The sequence below is a fragment of the Salmo trutta genome, chromosome 8 (assembly GCF_901001165.1).
Source record: "Salmo trutta chromosome 8, fSalTru1.1, whole genome shotgun sequence".
NCBI classification, from domain to species: Eukaryota; Metazoa; Chordata; class Actinopteri; order Salmoniformes; family Salmonidae; genus Salmo; species Salmo trutta.
In genome coordinates, this window is record NC_042964.1 from 4,917,396 (window position 1) to 4,934,784 (window position 17,389).

At 46.7% G+C, this 17,389-nt stretch overlaps 1 protein-coding gene across 1 annotated transcript in view; it reads right to left on the reverse strand.

Moving 5' to 3' along the window:
* Window positions 1–2,408: 2,408 nt before the first annotated feature.
* nwd2 (NACHT and WD repeat domain containing 2) overlaps window positions 2,409–17,389 on the reverse strand; it is a 74,457-nt gene continuing 59,476 nt past the window's right edge. Inside the window, exons 5-8 of the mRNA XM_029761830.1 lie at window positions 13,614–13,817; window positions 11,433–11,583; window positions 8,468–9,057; window positions 2,409–6,308 (exon numbers count right to left, since the gene is read on the reverse strand). Of these exons, the coding sequence (XP_029617690.1) occupies window positions 2,409–6,308; window positions 8,468–9,057; window positions 11,433–11,583; window positions 13,614–13,817 (4,845 nt within the window). The remainder of the gene's footprint in view (window positions 6,309–8,467; window positions 9,058–11,432; window positions 11,584–13,613; window positions 13,818–17,389) is intronic.

Genomic DNA, 17,389 nt, shown 5'->3' on the forward strand with positions numbered 1-17,389 from the left:
TATTTCTAGATTTACAATGTTTGCTTTGAAATATATAATAATGAAATATGTTAAAGCTTAATACTGCTACTTTACCGTTCTTACGTGGGCCAACGTTTCAACTGTTGAAAATAAATATACATACAATTAGACAGGATAGCCCTTAAAAGGTTTATAGAAAACCAAAACGCTAGTATCGACTGATGATATCCTTTCATTTCAACTCTGAATCCCTGTGACTATGTTAAACAAAGCCAAAAACCAACACCTGTTTAAAGAGCAAAGACAAACAAACGATTATCAATATGACTAATAAATAAACCCCCCAAAAAATGAGCATCGGTATCTTTAGGAACATCGTTCCCGAATATCCTTCATAGCGACCTGACGCTCACAAAAACTTGATAATCTAACACGTTTCAGTACTTTCACCACATTGTGCCTAATAATACTTTTTTTTCTCTTTCTCTCTCTCTAAATGTTAAGACAAAAGTTTTTTAGTGAATGTAAAAGTTTTAAAACAGAAGGCTGTTTAAGGCGTGGATACGTACAGTGAGATGCTACACTATACTGAGAAATTCATGAACCGGAAACTGCAGGTAAAGTTGGACCAGCTGTTAATATGTTAATACATGTGTTTATAATCTCAAACTCAACACTGCCACTAAAGTACCTTAATCCTATTTTAATTTTTGTATTTTTTTTTAAACATTTTTTGATCATTTAAATCAATCACATTGATTATGTATGCTAAATTAATATATGTATCTGTATATACTGTATCTACGAATTCCCTGCAATTCTCAGTAGTCTATACGAAAATAAAAGACATTTCATAAACCAGGCACTCACTTTGATTGCATTAAGCACAACATAACATTTTTTTTTAAGGAGTTGCACGAATTGCAGCAGCCAAAAGAGATGTGTACATACACTACCGTTCAAAAGTTTGGGGTCACTTTGAAATGTCCTTGTTGTTGAAAGAAATGCAACATTTTTTTGTCCATTAAAAATAACATCAAATTGATCAGAAATACAGTGTAGATATTGTTAATGTTGTAGATGACTATTGTAGCTGGAAATGGCTGATTTTTAATGGAATATCTACATACTGTAGGCGTACAGAGGCTCATTATCAGCAACAGCGAAGAGGCGACCCCCGGGATGCTGGCCTTCTAGGCAGAGTTGCACAGAAAAAGCCATATCTCAGACTGGCCAATAAAAATCAAAGATTAAAATGGGCAAAAGAACACAGGCACTGGACAGAGGAACTTTGCCTAGAAGGCCAGCATCTCGGAGTTGCCTCCTCACTGTTGATGTTGAGACTGGTGTTTTGTGGCTACTATTTAATGAAGCTGCCAGTTGAGGACTTGTGAGGCATCTGTTTCTCAAACTAGACACTAATGTACTTGTCCTCTTGCTCAGTTGTGCACCGGGGTCTCCCACTTCTCTTTCTATTCTGGTTAGAGCCAGTTTTACGAAATCTTCAGTTTCTTGGAAATGTCTCGCAAGGAATAGCCTTCATTTCTCAGAACAAGAATAGACGAGTTTCATTAGAAGTTCTTTGTTTCTGGCCATTTTGAGCCTGTAATCAAACCCACAAATGCTGATACTCCAGATACTCAACTAGCCTAAATAAGTTTTATTGCTTCTTTAATCAGAACAACAGTTTTCAGCTGTGCTAACATAATTACAAAAGGGTTTTCTAATGATCAATTAGACTTTAAAAATGATAAACTTGGATTAGCTAACACAACGTGCCATTGGAACACAGGAGTGATGGTTGCTGATAATGGGCCTCTGTACGCCCATGTAGATAATCCAGCTACAATAGTCATTTACAACATTAACAATGTCTACACTGTATTGCTGATCAATTTCATGTGATTTTAATGGACAGAAAATGCGCTTTTCTTTCAAAAAACAAGGACATTTCGAAGTGACCCCAAACTTTTAAACGGTGGTGTATATAGTTTAATGTTCAGTACGTATGATTTAATTAAACATAAATAAATACACATTTCTTAACAACGACATTATGGCTTAATGTGCACAACGCAAAGAAAGTAACACAAGTACAAGGAAAATTGGTAAAGCTAACCGAAATTACTTTGGAAATGTAAAACAGAGAAATGTAAATATCGACATTGTTCTTCAAATGCAAAAGGAAATATTATGTCAAACCAATACATTAAATATATTTTATATCATATATAAAAGAAAAGTAGAACCATAAAAAACTACTTGGATTCTAACAGTCATCGTTTGAAGAAAATGAATAAGCTAACACCATATAGGTTGTAGTAATACATGACTTGAGTGCAGCGTCATAGTAGCAGCCAGCATATAGTAAACTACACAGAGGACATCTGCAGCTGAATCAGGTGGCTGTAAACAAGGGTCAACTGTAACCCCCCCCCCCACCCCCTTCATTGCAACAGTTCACTCTTTTTGGTGGGAGTGGTGGTCTCTGGCTCCCCTGAGTCAGACACATTGATGGGGCTATCCCTGGAGAAGACCTCAGTGGACTCCCTCCACACGCAGTCGGCGATGGTCTTGAAGGTGTGGTTGCCGCACTTGGGCCTTACCTTCTGCGAGGCGTTGTTGACGATCTGCCGGCTGTTGGACGTGGCAATCTTGATCTTGAGTGCGGCGTCCACACGGTCCACCACCGTGTAGGTGCTGATGCTGCCGTCCTCGAAGCCGATGATGATGTTGAGTGCCCGCTGGGACAGGCAGAGGAAGGTGGGCGTCTTGTAGAGGGAGCATGTCCCGATGCTCTTTCCATCCGCCAGACGCATCACGATCAGGTTGGACACCACACCCGCTTCGTCATCTTCATCGCAGTTCCGGAAGCAGATGTAGACCAGATAGCGCCCGTCCCTGGATAGCTTCTGCCGCCAGATGATACCGGCGGCGTGAACAAGCCTCAGCTTCCCGCTGTGAAGGTCCAACACGTTAATGTTCTCGTCGCCTTTGGAGACAATACCCAGTTTCCCATTTGGTGAAATCTGGAAGTCTTCCAGGTTTTTGAGGAAGTTAGTAGGCAGCTGGACGCGTCTGCAGACTGACTCGTCCGCCACGCTCCATATAAACACAGTCTCTGTCGATGTAATGAAGACCACGAAGTCAGGGCAGTCGGGAATAAGCTTGAAGTTGACAATGCTAATGCCATCGTCACAGACAAACTTCTTAGAAATACTGCCTGACCAGAGGCTGACAGCGAGCAGCTTGTTTTTAGTAGTTCCCACTAGGAAGGTGTTTGCGGTGGTGATCAGTGCGTTCTGGAGGGTCACCAGTATGTTGCACACTTTGTGTCCGGTGGCCAGCCTCCAGACTCGGGAGCAGTTTTGTTCGCAGAGGGACACCACAAACTGGTCGTTGTGGGTCATCAGGAGCTGGGATATCTTCTGTCCGTTGATGCGGAAAATGTTTTCGCCAGTGGCCGTGTGCCAGATGTACTGGCTGCACTTATCATCCGACGTCACCATGAGATCCCCGGAGGAGGTCAGGACACAGTTCTCCACCAAGCCCTCGTGCTTGAAGACAGTCTCGATGAAGCCTGTGCTGAAGTTCCACTTGTGGATGGCTTCAGAGCCATCCATGGTGAACACAAAGTCTTCCCTTCCAGAAAGCTGTAAACTCTGGATCCTCTTACCTGTTTTGTCGATGTTGGACATGGCGGTGATGATGTCAATGTCCCAGACAGATAGCACTCCACTGCTGGCCACAGACAGGAGCAGGTTGTGGTGAGTGGACTTGATAAGTTTAATGATGGCCCCAGAGATCTCAATCAGGCTGGCCATGCACTGCCCACTGTCCCTCCTCCACACAAATATGGACGACGTGTTCTCCATGGAGGCCACGATACTTTGGCCATTTTTGGAGAGGACTGCTGCCACGAAACGCTCAGCGCGCTTGGCCTTGAACTTCTCTGCCATCTTCCACAACTTGGTGTCCAGGACCTCGATGCTCTTGTCTTTGCAGATGAGGATGGAGCGCTGGTCTTCTGACAGCTCAATGCCCACCACCTCACTCTCGTCCCCCCGGCAGTCGTAATCTTCCATCAGTCTGGGGTTGGTGATCTCTTTGGTGTTCCACACCGACAGGCTCCCCTCATTATCGATCATCACCATCTGGTGAATGGTGTCCAGGACTAAGATGGACTTGACGAATCCCCCGGAAAACTCGGACGTAACCGTGGCTAGCTTGTCCCCGGTGCCCAGATGGAAGATGGACGTGGTGTTGAGATACTGACCACAGAAGGCATACATTCCATCCGGGGAGCATTGGACGCAGGTGACCTCGTACCAGCAGTGGAACTGGTAGAGGGGCCAGCCGTAGAGCAGATCGATCACATTAACGTCTTTACTGGCCTCTAGCCAGGCCAAAGCATGATGGCTGGCCAGTGTGAATCCATTGATGAAAGCCACCCCTCCTGTGATACCACAGTGCTTGGAGCCCTTGATGTCTACTTCGGACAGCAGGCAGGACTTATGGTTGTCATAAATGAGCAGCGTATTCTTGGTGGTTGCCACGACCAGGTACTTCTCATCGCTGGTTAGTCTGATCCCCAGGACAACTGAGCGGGCCGTGTCTATCTGCCGGAGGAGCTGCCTGCTCTCCACGTCCCATGTGCTGACGGACCCGTCGTCCAGGGCCACGAGGACAATGTTGGGGGCTAGGGTGGGTAGGATCTCCACTATCTGCATGTAGCTGGAGCACAGCGGCAGCCTTTCAGGGCTGTAGGTGACGTCCATGGAGGAGTGGAGGGGCACGATGGAGCAGTACTTGGGGCCGTCCTTGTCGCACTCCAGGAGGAGGTGTCGAAGCTTTGGTAGGGAGGTTACCACGGGGAGGAGCCTCTGCTGCAGCTCTGCAGAGAGGGACGCCGGGTTATTCATCACTTTGACCTTGATGCTGCGCAGCGTGGTGGCCAAGAACTTGAGCTCTTTCTCCTGGGTGTAGCTGTAAGCTACATCGATGTCGGTCAGCGCCTTCTCAAACTGCCCTATCTTGATCATGGTGTAAAGCCAACTGAAGTTCATGATGACCCCGTACATGAGGTCGTCCGTGCGGCCACTCCGAGTCAGGTGGTAGAGGAGCTCTGTCATCTTCCTGTGGTTGACGAAGAAGATGTCAGGCTCAAGGAGGTTGCACTGGAACACCCAGGGCTGCTCAGGGGTCTGCCTGTCATAGGAGTACTTCTCGGCGGATGCTTCTTTGTGGGACGGCTGCCGGGGTTGGGGGTTCTTGTGTTGGGAGATGTTGAGCGAGGCAAAGTGGTTGTTGTCGCAGTGGAAGATCTTTTTCCTGCCGCCCGACCACGCCCCCAGGAAGTACTCGGCCAGGAGGCTGTGCATCTGGTGCACATCCTCCTCATTGCTAAGATACAGCTTCTGGGCGATGAGGTGCAGATGTCTATTGGCCCACACCATCAGGGTAACGTTTCTCACCTGCCTCTCCACCAGGTACCCCTCCAGTTCCTCTTTCAGCCTCGCCACCAGGTCATAGGAGATCCTCAGCGGGTTTTTTAGATTTGAACTGACCATGATATCTCCCAGCACACTGTTATCCAGTGACAAAATATCCTCCAGCTCTACCTCCGTTAAGCCCGCCTTGGCCATGGTAATGTATCCCAGCGCCCTGAACACGAACCGCTGCCCCAGCTTGTTCTCCACAGAGTAGAAGAGCTGCTCGATGCTCTCGTGCACGGTGGAGCACAGCGAACGGTCGTCCACGTCCTTGTGCGAGCGCCAGTGTACCACCTCCCGGTAGACGAGGTTGACGAACATGGGTAGCGTGCACTTGGCCAGAGCTTCATTGACATAGATCTGCTGTCCCGAGGTCACCTTCCTCTTCAATCCCAGCAGCTGCTGCTTCAGTGTTTGACTACAGGTCTTGCGGTCACGCTGCACCAGCTCTACATAGCGTCCTTCATCATGGATCAAACAGCGGAGCTTTTGGAGGATTCCGTGCTTGTTGGGTAATGTTGAGACAACGATGCGGACAGTGCGAGGCAGGTGGGCGGGAAGCCACCACAGCTTGCGGGCCTCGTCGGCCTCTGAGAGCTGCTCCAGTGCATCCAGGATGATGACCAGGGGCCGTTGGAAGGAGGACTCCCCAAGGAGGTTGACTAGCAACTCCGTCATCTCCTGGATCTTGTTGGGCAGGAAGTGGATCAGGCAACGGTAGTTGATGGCTATCTGCTCGCAGATGCTCTGGAGTAGGGTACGCAGGTTTGTGGCAAACTCTGAGGAGCCCACGAAGCGGACGATGACCACCGGGTCTGTCTCGGGCCCCATCTCCGCCTGGAGCCACGTGTAGGCCTGGAAATGACAAAGAGAGAGAGAGAGAGAGAGAAAAGAGATTTAGTCACTTTCTCAAGGATGGTTGTCTTACATGAAGGAGCTCTGTGAAGAGATGCGCAATACACAACTCAGAGAGAGAAAACATACAAGGCCATGTTTTCAATAATGGATTGCATTTATAAAACAGTTTTCAAAGCCTCAAAGCATCTCAAAGCGCGTTCCACTGTAAGGGAAGGGTTAAAAAAGCTCTGTAAAAAAAAATATATATAGTTTTGTCGTTCATTTTGTGTTATTGTGTCATTTCTAATTAGCTCTAGCTTTTTGCAATCATTTTTACCCAATCCATATTTACTCTGTGTGACTCAGAAGACAACATAAAGCTCTACTAAGGTGGAGGGAGCTAGAATTGCTATTCGGAAAGCACTGGGCGTGATGTGATGCCAAGGTTAGAGCAGTGTACAGAGGACAGAGGTCTGCTTCAATACCAGGTATTCTGTCTCCTGGGGACATATACTTTACAAATAGAACCGCATGAATGTGAACTCAGTTTGTAGAGTTGATACATTATTCAAGAGATCCTGTGAACGTTTTAAGCTGTCCTCTCCTCGCCAAGGCCATGAGGTAAACAGATTAAACAACAAGCGAAATGTAAACATTTTCAAGAGTTAGATAGATGTAGCCTGATCCCAGATCTGAGGAGGACTGGCTAGTCAGGTACCCAGTACATATCTCAGATATGTGAGTCTAAAAATGCCTGATCCCAGGTCTGTTTGTGCTTTAGTCTATTTCATTGTCATTGTCAAGTCAAATCATGTTTCGCACGAGAATTCTACAAGGAGTTGGCATGAGTGTAGAAACGGACTGGCAGCCATGCAGGCTAAGATAGAAGTATCCAATGACTTTCCCAACATGAGAAATATTTCATGAATCAGTGTTGCTCCCCGTTTCCCTTGTTTCATACATATTTATAGTTTCATTCAATCATTCACCAAGGCCCCCTGCTGTGATTCCTAGGATCCTTGCCTAGAATCCTTCCTAGACTATAGCAGTGTGTGTGTGTGTGTGTTAGTGCGGGTGTGTGTGTGTGTTAGTGCGTGTGTGTGTGTGTGTGTGTGTTAGTGCGGGTGTGTGTGTGTTAGTGCGGGTGTGTGTGTGTGTGTTAGTGCGGGTGTGTGTGTGTGTGTGTTAGTGCGGGTGTGTGTGTGTGTGTTAGTGCGGGTGTGTGTGTTTACATGTGGGACTGGGACTGTGTGGATTCTATTGCACGTGACACACATGGCATGTAGAATCCAGGGGCCTCATTTCTGACCGTAAATGTCACACTAAATATCTGTGTGGCAACTCCAAGGAGACCAGGTCTCAGAGCTCATCATGACGGATATAGAGTTAGTGACTGTGACAGTCTGTGACAGTCTGCTCTGGTCGACAGGCTGTCAACAGATCCCTCCCTCCCTCCCTCCCTCCCTCCCTCCCTCCCTCCCTCCCTCCCTCCCTCCCTCCACAGAAGCAGCAGGGAGAAGCAAATAAAGAAAAAGGCTTTTATATCTATTATATCTAGCACTCTGATCTATGTGACAACTCTGAACAATCTATTTCACCTGTGATAAATGAACTGTCAACTGTGATATATTAGAGGTGAAGGAATCTATTATAAAGGTCAAGAAGCAGGGTAGAGTGGCATCGGGTGACTGCACAACATGACCCTAACATGACCTGGGCAAACAGATGGCCCAGTAACAGACAGACCAGTAAGTGAACAGTGACCTGACACACACACACGCACACGCACACACACACACACACACACACACACACACACACACACACACACACACACACACACACACACACACACACACACACACACACACACACACACACATCTACTGTGAACACAAAGATAGGCACAAGTGCATAGTGGGTGGATGGACTCACATGCAGCAAACTAACACAGATGGATAATGCATGCGTGACGAGCAAATGGACACCCTTGCGTACTCTTACACACAGACAGACGCACTCAAGCAGACAAACACAGATAGACCCCAAAATGTACATTATCTCTCACACAAATGCCTGTTGTGATTGATAAAGCCTTTCATTTATTATTGCAACATAAACCAGGAAGTCCCATTAAAACCTAAAAGTCCACCCCCCCCAACAGTACAGTCAATCACCTGTTTGGCCACCTCGGCCAGCAGCAGTGTCTTCCCCGTGCAGGGCCCACCGTAGACCACCAGGGGGCTCATCCTACTCCCTTTAGACGGCAGCAGATACTCCTGCACAAGGTCCAGCGTCTCGCTCTTATAATCGTAGAAGGCCGAGAAGTTCTTACACAGGGAGAGGTGCTGAAGGATCTCGTCGTACAGAGGGTCCGTCTCTGTGTCAAAGTTCTGCTGGACCGTGGCCTGGATGATGTCCACCATATCCTCATAGAACTGTTTACACAAGCCTTCGACGTAGTGGCTCTCCACTTCCTGGGAGTAGCCTAGCTTCATGTCGCAGTGTGTCACAGAGGAGTAGACGCGGAGGTTGGACGAGGCCACCACAGTGGGGATAAACTCGTCTCGCACTTTTAAAAGACGTTCGTAGGCTTCCTGGTTACGCATGACGCGGTCCTCGGCGACGACGATGTCCATGTACTTGGCCATCTCCGGGAGTTTGGCGTGCCGGTCGAAGTTGGAGATCTTGCGGATATAGCAGACACACTTCTTGAGGAAGGCTGGCGTTTGTTTTCCCAAGGCAAAGTCCAATTCATCCTCCAAGGCTGGAAAATGGGAGAAAAAACAAACAAACAAACAATCAATCAATTGAAAGTTAGAACCTTTTTGTCCCTGAAGAAACTTGATATATAATCTTTCTGAGGAGTTAGGCTAATCCACACATGATTTGGAGTCTTAATATTGTTCAAAGTTATGTGAGTTATTGTTTCTGAACCCAAACTATAGGCCTAATACTTATCTAAGTAGCTTGAAAAAGGCTAGCACTGGGTTCTGTTGTGAGCTCCTAAGCTTGTCTTCAAAACAGACTTGGGAGATTTGCGAGTCTTTAAGTAAAGCCAAACAGATTCTGGCAGTCTTTTTTAGCCTGCCTTTAGTCTGCGATTAGATATGTTTCCCTTAAGCCTTGTTTGAGGAGAAAGACGGTTGATACAATCACATAACCAGCATTGCAGCCTTATCACAGCCCCCCCCCCCCTCAAAGAGCCAGTTCTACTGAAACTCTGCCAGCATTTCCCGTGTAGTATCGCCCACACTGCAGCGTGCTATAGAAGAGATGGTAAGAAAAGACAGAGGGAAAAGAAGGGGGGAGATAAACGTTGTTTGAAGCTCGGTATAGTCAATTAACTGGCATACTGAATGTATTTTTTTCCCCGTACACATAAGCATTGGCTATGCCTTTGAACAAATCAAACATAGAAATCTGCATGGTAATCAAGTAAAATGACTTTGTTGCGAATTTGTCCACAGCGTATATAGCTCAGCAGGGGAACATAGTTAGAAACAATCTCCAAACTCTCCCTATATTCATTACAAAACAGGCTGCTGCTAGCAGTGTTGCTGCATTCTCTCTAGGTACAAACACCGAGCCTACAAAGAAACGCAGTGGCCACCCATGATGCCAATGTCCCACAAAACCTCAACAAGCATCGCACGGTACATCAGCCTAGAAAGACTACAGAGATATGCCAGAGAAACACCTTGCAGACACCGGGAATATACTTACTTTCTTTATCACCCTCAAAATGGCTGATAGTGTCCAATTCAATCAGTGATGATTACATTAACCCAGTGCTTCTCAATTATTTTCTGTTACGCCCCCCCTAGGAAGAAGTAAACATTTCGCGCCCCCCCCAACTCTCCGCCGCGACTGTAAATAGTATCATTTGTCTATAAAATTGTTATAAGTACACCTCTGCATAACATTGTATTATTATTTTTGCAGCACTTGCGTCATCCAGCATGAGAGACCATGTCTAATGCTGCAGGCAGTATCAGCTCCTCTGCTATGGAGTGGGGTTTTTTGCACTGAGCAATTTGGTACGCCACCTTATATGATGCTAACAGTGCTCGCTGGTTTACTGAAGTAGCATTCACAAAGCGGGACGATTGTTGACAATATTCGGCACGTTTTCGATGAAAAAACTCAAGCGGCTTATCAGCGTGATTGGGGTGTAATGTCTTTAAGTGACGCCTTAATTTATTTGGCTTCATGCTGTCCGCTGCCAACATTTTTAGACACAGTAAACATACCGGTCTTTCCTCGTCTCCCACCGTAGTCACAGTGAAGCCAAGCGCTACATTCGCTTCGTCATATTTCCTCGTCTTAGCTTTCGGGAGACTTACGTTTGTCTCATTATCTCCGTCTCTCTCCGCCTTTCTTTTCATCCCTGTTAAATATTTTTCCATGGTGTCTCTTAAGGGTTTGTTATCTGCACTTCATATCTCCTGCTCTGTGCTGTGTGATCTTGTTCGATTAAAAAAAAAACTACTACGGGGCAAAAAAAAGCGTGTTCCCCGGGGTCACGCGCCCCCCCTGGCATCGCTCCGAGCCCCCCCAGGGGGGCGCGCCCCACTATTTGAGAAGGACTGCATTAACCCAACATGGAGTGACGTTTAGTGTAATTACACCCAATTTGGAACACTTTTGGAGCCCTCTAGGGTAGACCTACTTTAAATTGTAAACACAAAGAGATATTTTTTTTAGGGGCTATATCTAGTCTGCATGTGTAGGTTTATCTCTATGTTCCGTATCTGTAGAAACTCTCTGATGGTACATTAACTCATGAGGAAAACTGATTGCTACCACAAAATCATCATAATAACGACTTAAGTGATTTAACTAAAGCCTTCCCCAGTTAAATATTTTAGGAGGTCAAATGAATACACACACACACACACACACACACACACACACACACACACACACACACACACACACACACACACACACACACACACACACACACACACACACACACACACACACACACACACACACACCTTGGTTGTACAGTATAACGGTTGATACAATCGCTCAGTAAAACAAGAAAACGCCACAACACTGAATAACACAATATACTATACTGAGATTCATGGTATAACACCATAGAAGAAGAAGAAGAGGAAGAAGCCTTCATACCAGAGCAGAGGAATTTCTTGGCCTGAGGTGGCTTCATGGTGCCCTTCTCCTGGAGCTGCAGGACAGACCTACGGAAGATCCTCTTGATCTCCTCAGACACGTTTCTCCACGCCTTGTCGTTCTTCGTCTTGGCCGCACTGCTCGACTCCATCTGTAGAAGACAGGGAGGTAAAGGGACTTTTTAATGCTGAAATTCACGGACAGTTCAGCTTTTTTTTTTGTTGTTGGAACATATAGAGTAGATTTAACAATAAGTAACTAGCTCGATTGGTATGCTTTTGATTTTAGACGGCAGTCTTAACAAAGCCAGAGACCTACTGTATACAGCTTTGTTTTGGTAAGGCAAAAGGAAGGAACTTAAAGATAAGTTGGTAAATGGTAGAAACTGTTGAAGTTGTTTGGGCCCACGACAAATCGATGCAATATAGTGCATTATCTCCACAAGCTGAACTGGACCACGCAGACATAGTATAGAGGACATCTGTATCTGCTGATACCAATAGAACTACAGTAGATATCCTTGGAGAGCAGTGGAGGCTGCTGAGGGGAAGACGGCTCATAATAATTGCTGGAACGGAGCGAATGGAACGGCATCAAACACATAGAAACAACGTGTTTGATGTATCTGATACCATTCCACTGATTCCGCCTCAGCCATTACCACGAGCCCGTCCTCCCCTATTAAGGTTCCACCCAAACTCCTGTGCTGGAGACAGGAAGTTAATGAGATTCACGAGACAAGGTTCCAGGATGCCAACTGTGTGCTGTTTTCCTCCATCAAACCTCCAACCAAGAGGAGGAGCCGCATTGAGTGACACAAGCGCTAAATGTTCAGCTAGCCAACGCGGCATGCTAAAAGCTAGTGCTGTAGTGACAGGGTGACCGTCACACAGGCATGCACAAACGTTCAGCTACCCGCTACAGCGTACTCATAATCCTTAACTTAACTAACTAGCCGAGTGCTGTAGTGACAGGGTGACCGTCACACAGGCATGCACAAATCAAATCAACTCAAATCAAATGTTATTTGTCACATGCGCCCGAATACAACAGGTGTAGACCTCACAGTGAAATGCTGAATACAACAGGTGTAGACCTCACAGTGAAATGCTGAATACAACAGGTGTAGACCTTACAGTGAAATGCTGAATACAACAGGTGTAGACCTTACAGTGAAATGCTGAATACAACAGGTGTAGACCTCACAGTGAAATGATTCCTTACAGGCTCTAACCAACAACGCAGTTTTAAGAAAAATAAGTGTTAGGTAAAAAATAGTTAAAGAGCAGCAGTAAAATAACAATAGCGAGACTATATATAGAGTCAAAACAGAAGCATGGACAAACATTCCGCTACCCGTTACAGTGTAATTATAATGCTTAACTTAACTAACTAGCCTAGCACTGTAGTTATATGGGGACTGCGACAGCTTCATGGACAGCCACAGATATGTTTACTGCTAGTGCCAACTCACAGTAAGATTACAAAGCTTTTAAGAAAACGCAAGGTGAATCTTCATAGGTCTCAAACTTTCCACCAGAACAACACATTCTAATGGGGGAAGCAACTTGAAGTCCAGCAGTTTTGAGAGAGCTGTTTCCAGGTGACTTTTCCAGGCCAATATTACGGGTGTTTTAAAAAGCCTTTTTTTGGGAATGTGAAGGGCATGCGTCCAAGCATAACAGTTTGCTTAGACTTAAACAGAGCAGAAAAACTCCCTTTTCCAATGTAAATATGATAGTGAACAAAGTTTTGTCTGTCCATATTTTTTAATTTCACTGACTTTGCTGATGTGGTTGTCCCACCTAGCTATCTTAAGATGAATGCACTAACTGTAAGTCGCTCTGGATAAGAGCGTCTGCTGAATATGGATGTTTCAGTATCTTGGGTTAGTCTCACTGAGACCTACCTACTCAGTCTTTTTCCATATGATCCAAGAGAACAGTGGAGGCTGGTGGGAAGAGCTATAGGAGGACAGTGGAATGGTATCAAACACATCACACACATGGAAACCACGTTTGACTCCTTTCATTCCTGCCATTACGATGAGACTGCCCTCCTATAGCTCCTCCAACCAGCCTCCACTGCAAGAGAATCTGGCCACGGCCCACGTCCATTCCAGAACAACTGAGTCTGAGCACATGTTCTGTCGGTTTTGAGGCAGAAGGTTTCAGATCTTACTGAGTTTTGGTAGTTCTTCAACATCTGGGCTTTGGGTTTGAGGTAGTAGGCCGGCGGCACGGAGTTCTCATCTCGACAGTACCACTCCTCCAGGATGTGCGTGTCTAGGCCCGCCTCCACCGCCGCGTCCAGGATCATCTCAAACTCTGGAGCTTCCACCTCCCCCGGCACGCGGATACTGCCATACTTCTCTCCTACCAGCCCCTGGGAGGAAGAAAGACAGAGAGAGAGAGGTAGAAGGGTCATCATCATCATCATCATCATCACCGCTTGACTTTCTATGACTATTGGTTTTCAAGGTTTCTAGTTGCTCTCAGTCTTGGAGTATCTTTGAGGCAATTTATGATTTTCACATTAAAGTGCTCATTGAAGTGCTTACAACAGCCTCTCATCTGTTTCCTGTTCCTGTGTACCGCGCTGTTATCTACCAGGCACGTGGGTGTATACACACACACACACACACACACACACACACACACACACACACACACACACACACACACACACACACACCGAGGCAGAGTGAGTGGTGTGCTGAGTGTATGAGGATTGTATTCTTTTAATTGGTCTGTGTTCCCTCTCAGTGTGTGGGTAGCTGCTTTGAATGGACATTAATGGAATGGAATGAAAATAACAGGAGTATGGGTCGGTTCATCGGTCAGCGGAGGCTTCTGAGGGGAGGACTGCTCATTAATAATGTCTGGAATGGAGTAAATGGAATGGCATCAAACGGTTTTATAACCTGATGAAGACAGCTTGTCTGTCAAAACATTGGTTATTAGGTTATTAAGCTCAGGTTTTCTACATCACTAGTCAGCACCTCACCTAAACAGGTGTTCTACTCTGCTAGCCAGCACCTCACCTAAACAGGTGTTCTACTCTGCTAGCCAGCACCTCTCCTAAACAGGTGTTCTACTCTGCTAGCCAGCACCTCTCCTAAACAGGTGTTCTACTCTGCTAGCCAGCACCTCTCCTAAACAGGTGTTCTACTCTGTTAGCCAGCACCTCTCCTAAACAGGTGTTCTACTCTGCTAGCCAGCACCTCGCCTAAACAGGTGTTCTACTCTGCCAGCACCTCACCTAAACAGGTGTTCTACTCTGCTAGCCAGCACCTCTCCTAAACAGGTGTTCTACTCTGCTAGCCAGCACCTCACCTAAACAGGTGTTCTACTCTGCTAGCCAGCACCTCTCCTAAACAGGTGTTCTACTCTGCTAGCCAGCACCTCTCCTAAACAGGTGTTCTACTCTGCTAGCCAGCACCTCTCCTAAACAGGTGTTCTACTCTGCTAGCCAGCACCTCTCCTAAACAGGTGTTCTACTCTGCTAGCCAGCACCTCTCCTAAACAGGTGTTCTACTCTGTTAGCCAGCACCTCTCCCAAACAGGTGTTCTACTCTGCTAGCCAGCACCTCTCCTAAACAGGTGTTCTACTCCGCTAGCCAGCACCTCTCCTAAACAGGTGTTCTACTCTGCTAGCCAGCACCTCGCCTAAACAGGTGTTCTACTCTGCCAGCACCTCACCTAAACAGGTGTTCTACTCTGCTAGCCAGCACCTCGCCTAAACAGGTGTTCTACTCTGCCAGCACCTCACCTAAACAGGTGTTCTACTCTGCTAGCCAGCACCTCTCCTAAACAGGTGTTCTACTCCGCTAGCCAGCACCTCTCCTAAACAGGTGTTCTACTCTGCTAGCCAGCACCTCTCCTAAACAGGTGTTCTACTCTGCTAGCCAGCACCTCGCCTAAACAGGTGTTCTACTCTGCCAGCACCTCACCTAAACAGGTGTTCTACTCTGCCATCACCTCACCTAAACAGGTGTTCTACTCTGCTAGCCAGCACCTCACCTAAACAGGTGTTCTACTCTGCTAGCCAGCACCTCTCCTAAACAGGTGTTCTACTCCGCTAGCCAGCACCTCTCCTAAACAGGTGTTCTACTCTGCTAGCCAGCACCTCTCCTAAACAGGTGTTCTACTCTGCTAGCCAGCACCTCTCCTAAACAGGTGTTCTACTCCCCTAGCCAGCACCTCTCCTAAACAGGTGTTCTACTCTGCTAGCCAGCACCTCTCCTAAACAGGTGTTCTACTCTGCCAGCACCTCTCCTAAACAGGTGTTCTACTCTGCTAGCCAGCACCTCTCCTAAACAGGTGTTCTACTCCACTAGCCAGCACCTCTCCTAAACAGGTGTTCTACTCCGCTAGCCAGCACCTCTCCTAAACAGGTATTCTACTCTGCTAGCCAGCACCTCTCCTAAACAGGTGTTCTACTCTGCCAGCACCTCTCCTAAACAGGTGTTCTACTCCGCTAGCCAGCACCTCTCCTAAACAGGTGTTCTACTCTGCTAGCCAGCACCTCTCCTAAACAGGTGTTCTACTCTGCTAGCCAGCACCTCTCCTAAACAGGTGTTCTACTCCACTAGCCAGCACCTCTCCTAAACAGGTGTTCTACTCTGATAGCCAGCACCTCTCCTAAACAGGTGTTCTACTCTGCCAGCACCTCTCCTAAACAGGTGTTCTACTCCGCTAGCCAGCACCTCTCCTAAACAGGTGTTCTACTCTGTTAGCCAGCACCTCTCCTAAACAGGTGTTCTACTCTGCTAGCCAGCACCTCTCCTAAACAGGTGTTCTACTCTGCTAGCCAGCACCTCTCCTAAACAGGTGTTCTACTCTGCTAACCAGCACCTCTCCTAAACAGGTGTTCTACTCTGCTAGCCAGCACCTCTCCTAAACAGGTGTTCTACTCTGCTAGCCAGCACCTCTCCTAAACAGGTGTTCTACTCTGCTAGCCAGCACCTCTCCTAAACAGGTGTTCTACTCTGCTAGCCAGCACCTCTCCTAAACAGGTGTTCTACTCTGCTAGCCAGCACCTCTCCTAAACAGGTGTTCTACTCTGTTAGCCAGCACCTCTCCTAAACAGGTGTTCTACTCTGCTAGCCAGCACCTCTCCTAAACAGGTGTTCTACTCCGCTAGCCAGCACCTCGCCTAAACAGGTGTTCTACCCTGCTAGCCAGCACCTCTCCTAAACAGGTGTTCTACTCTGCTAGCCAGCACCTCTCCTAAACAGGTGTTCTACTCTGCTAGCCAGCACCTCTCCTAAACAGGTGTTCTACTCTGCTAGCCAGCACCTCGCCTAAACAGGTGTTCTACTCTGCCAGCACCTCACCTAAACAGGTGTTCTACTCTGCTAGCCAGCACCTCTCCTAAACAGGTGTTCTACTCCACTAGCCAGCTCCTCTCCTAAACAGGTGAGTGTTTCTTTCACCCCTAGATCAAACGGTATCAAACATTCCATTACACTCATGGAACAATGGAACTGTGAATGTTTGCACATATTAGATGAGGTTAAAGGTTGTTGTCAGGAATGCTATAATCTTCATCATTATCATTTTGAACAGTGACACCAGCATCATCACCACTCTCTCCCTATAATAATTTGGCCAGGGATACAAAATGATATAAAACCCAACCACTCACACATGCTTGATAGAATAATAGTGTTTTAATCACATCTGCCTACCACGCTGAAATAATCTGCACTAACTAATTATCTTCTCACTCAAAACTAGGGTCGCAAAGGGAGGGGATATTTGTCACGGTTCCTTAAGGCAGGAGGAAAGGAAAGAGGAAAGAGTCAAATGCAGGAGACGTAGTCCAGTAGTGTCGTAGAATGATATATTTATTGCACCAAAAAACCACTCGGCGTAACAAAAGGGCATAGGGTGCGCCCAGAGACCACACGGGAACACAGTAAACCCCGAGAAAACAAAAATACGCACGGGACG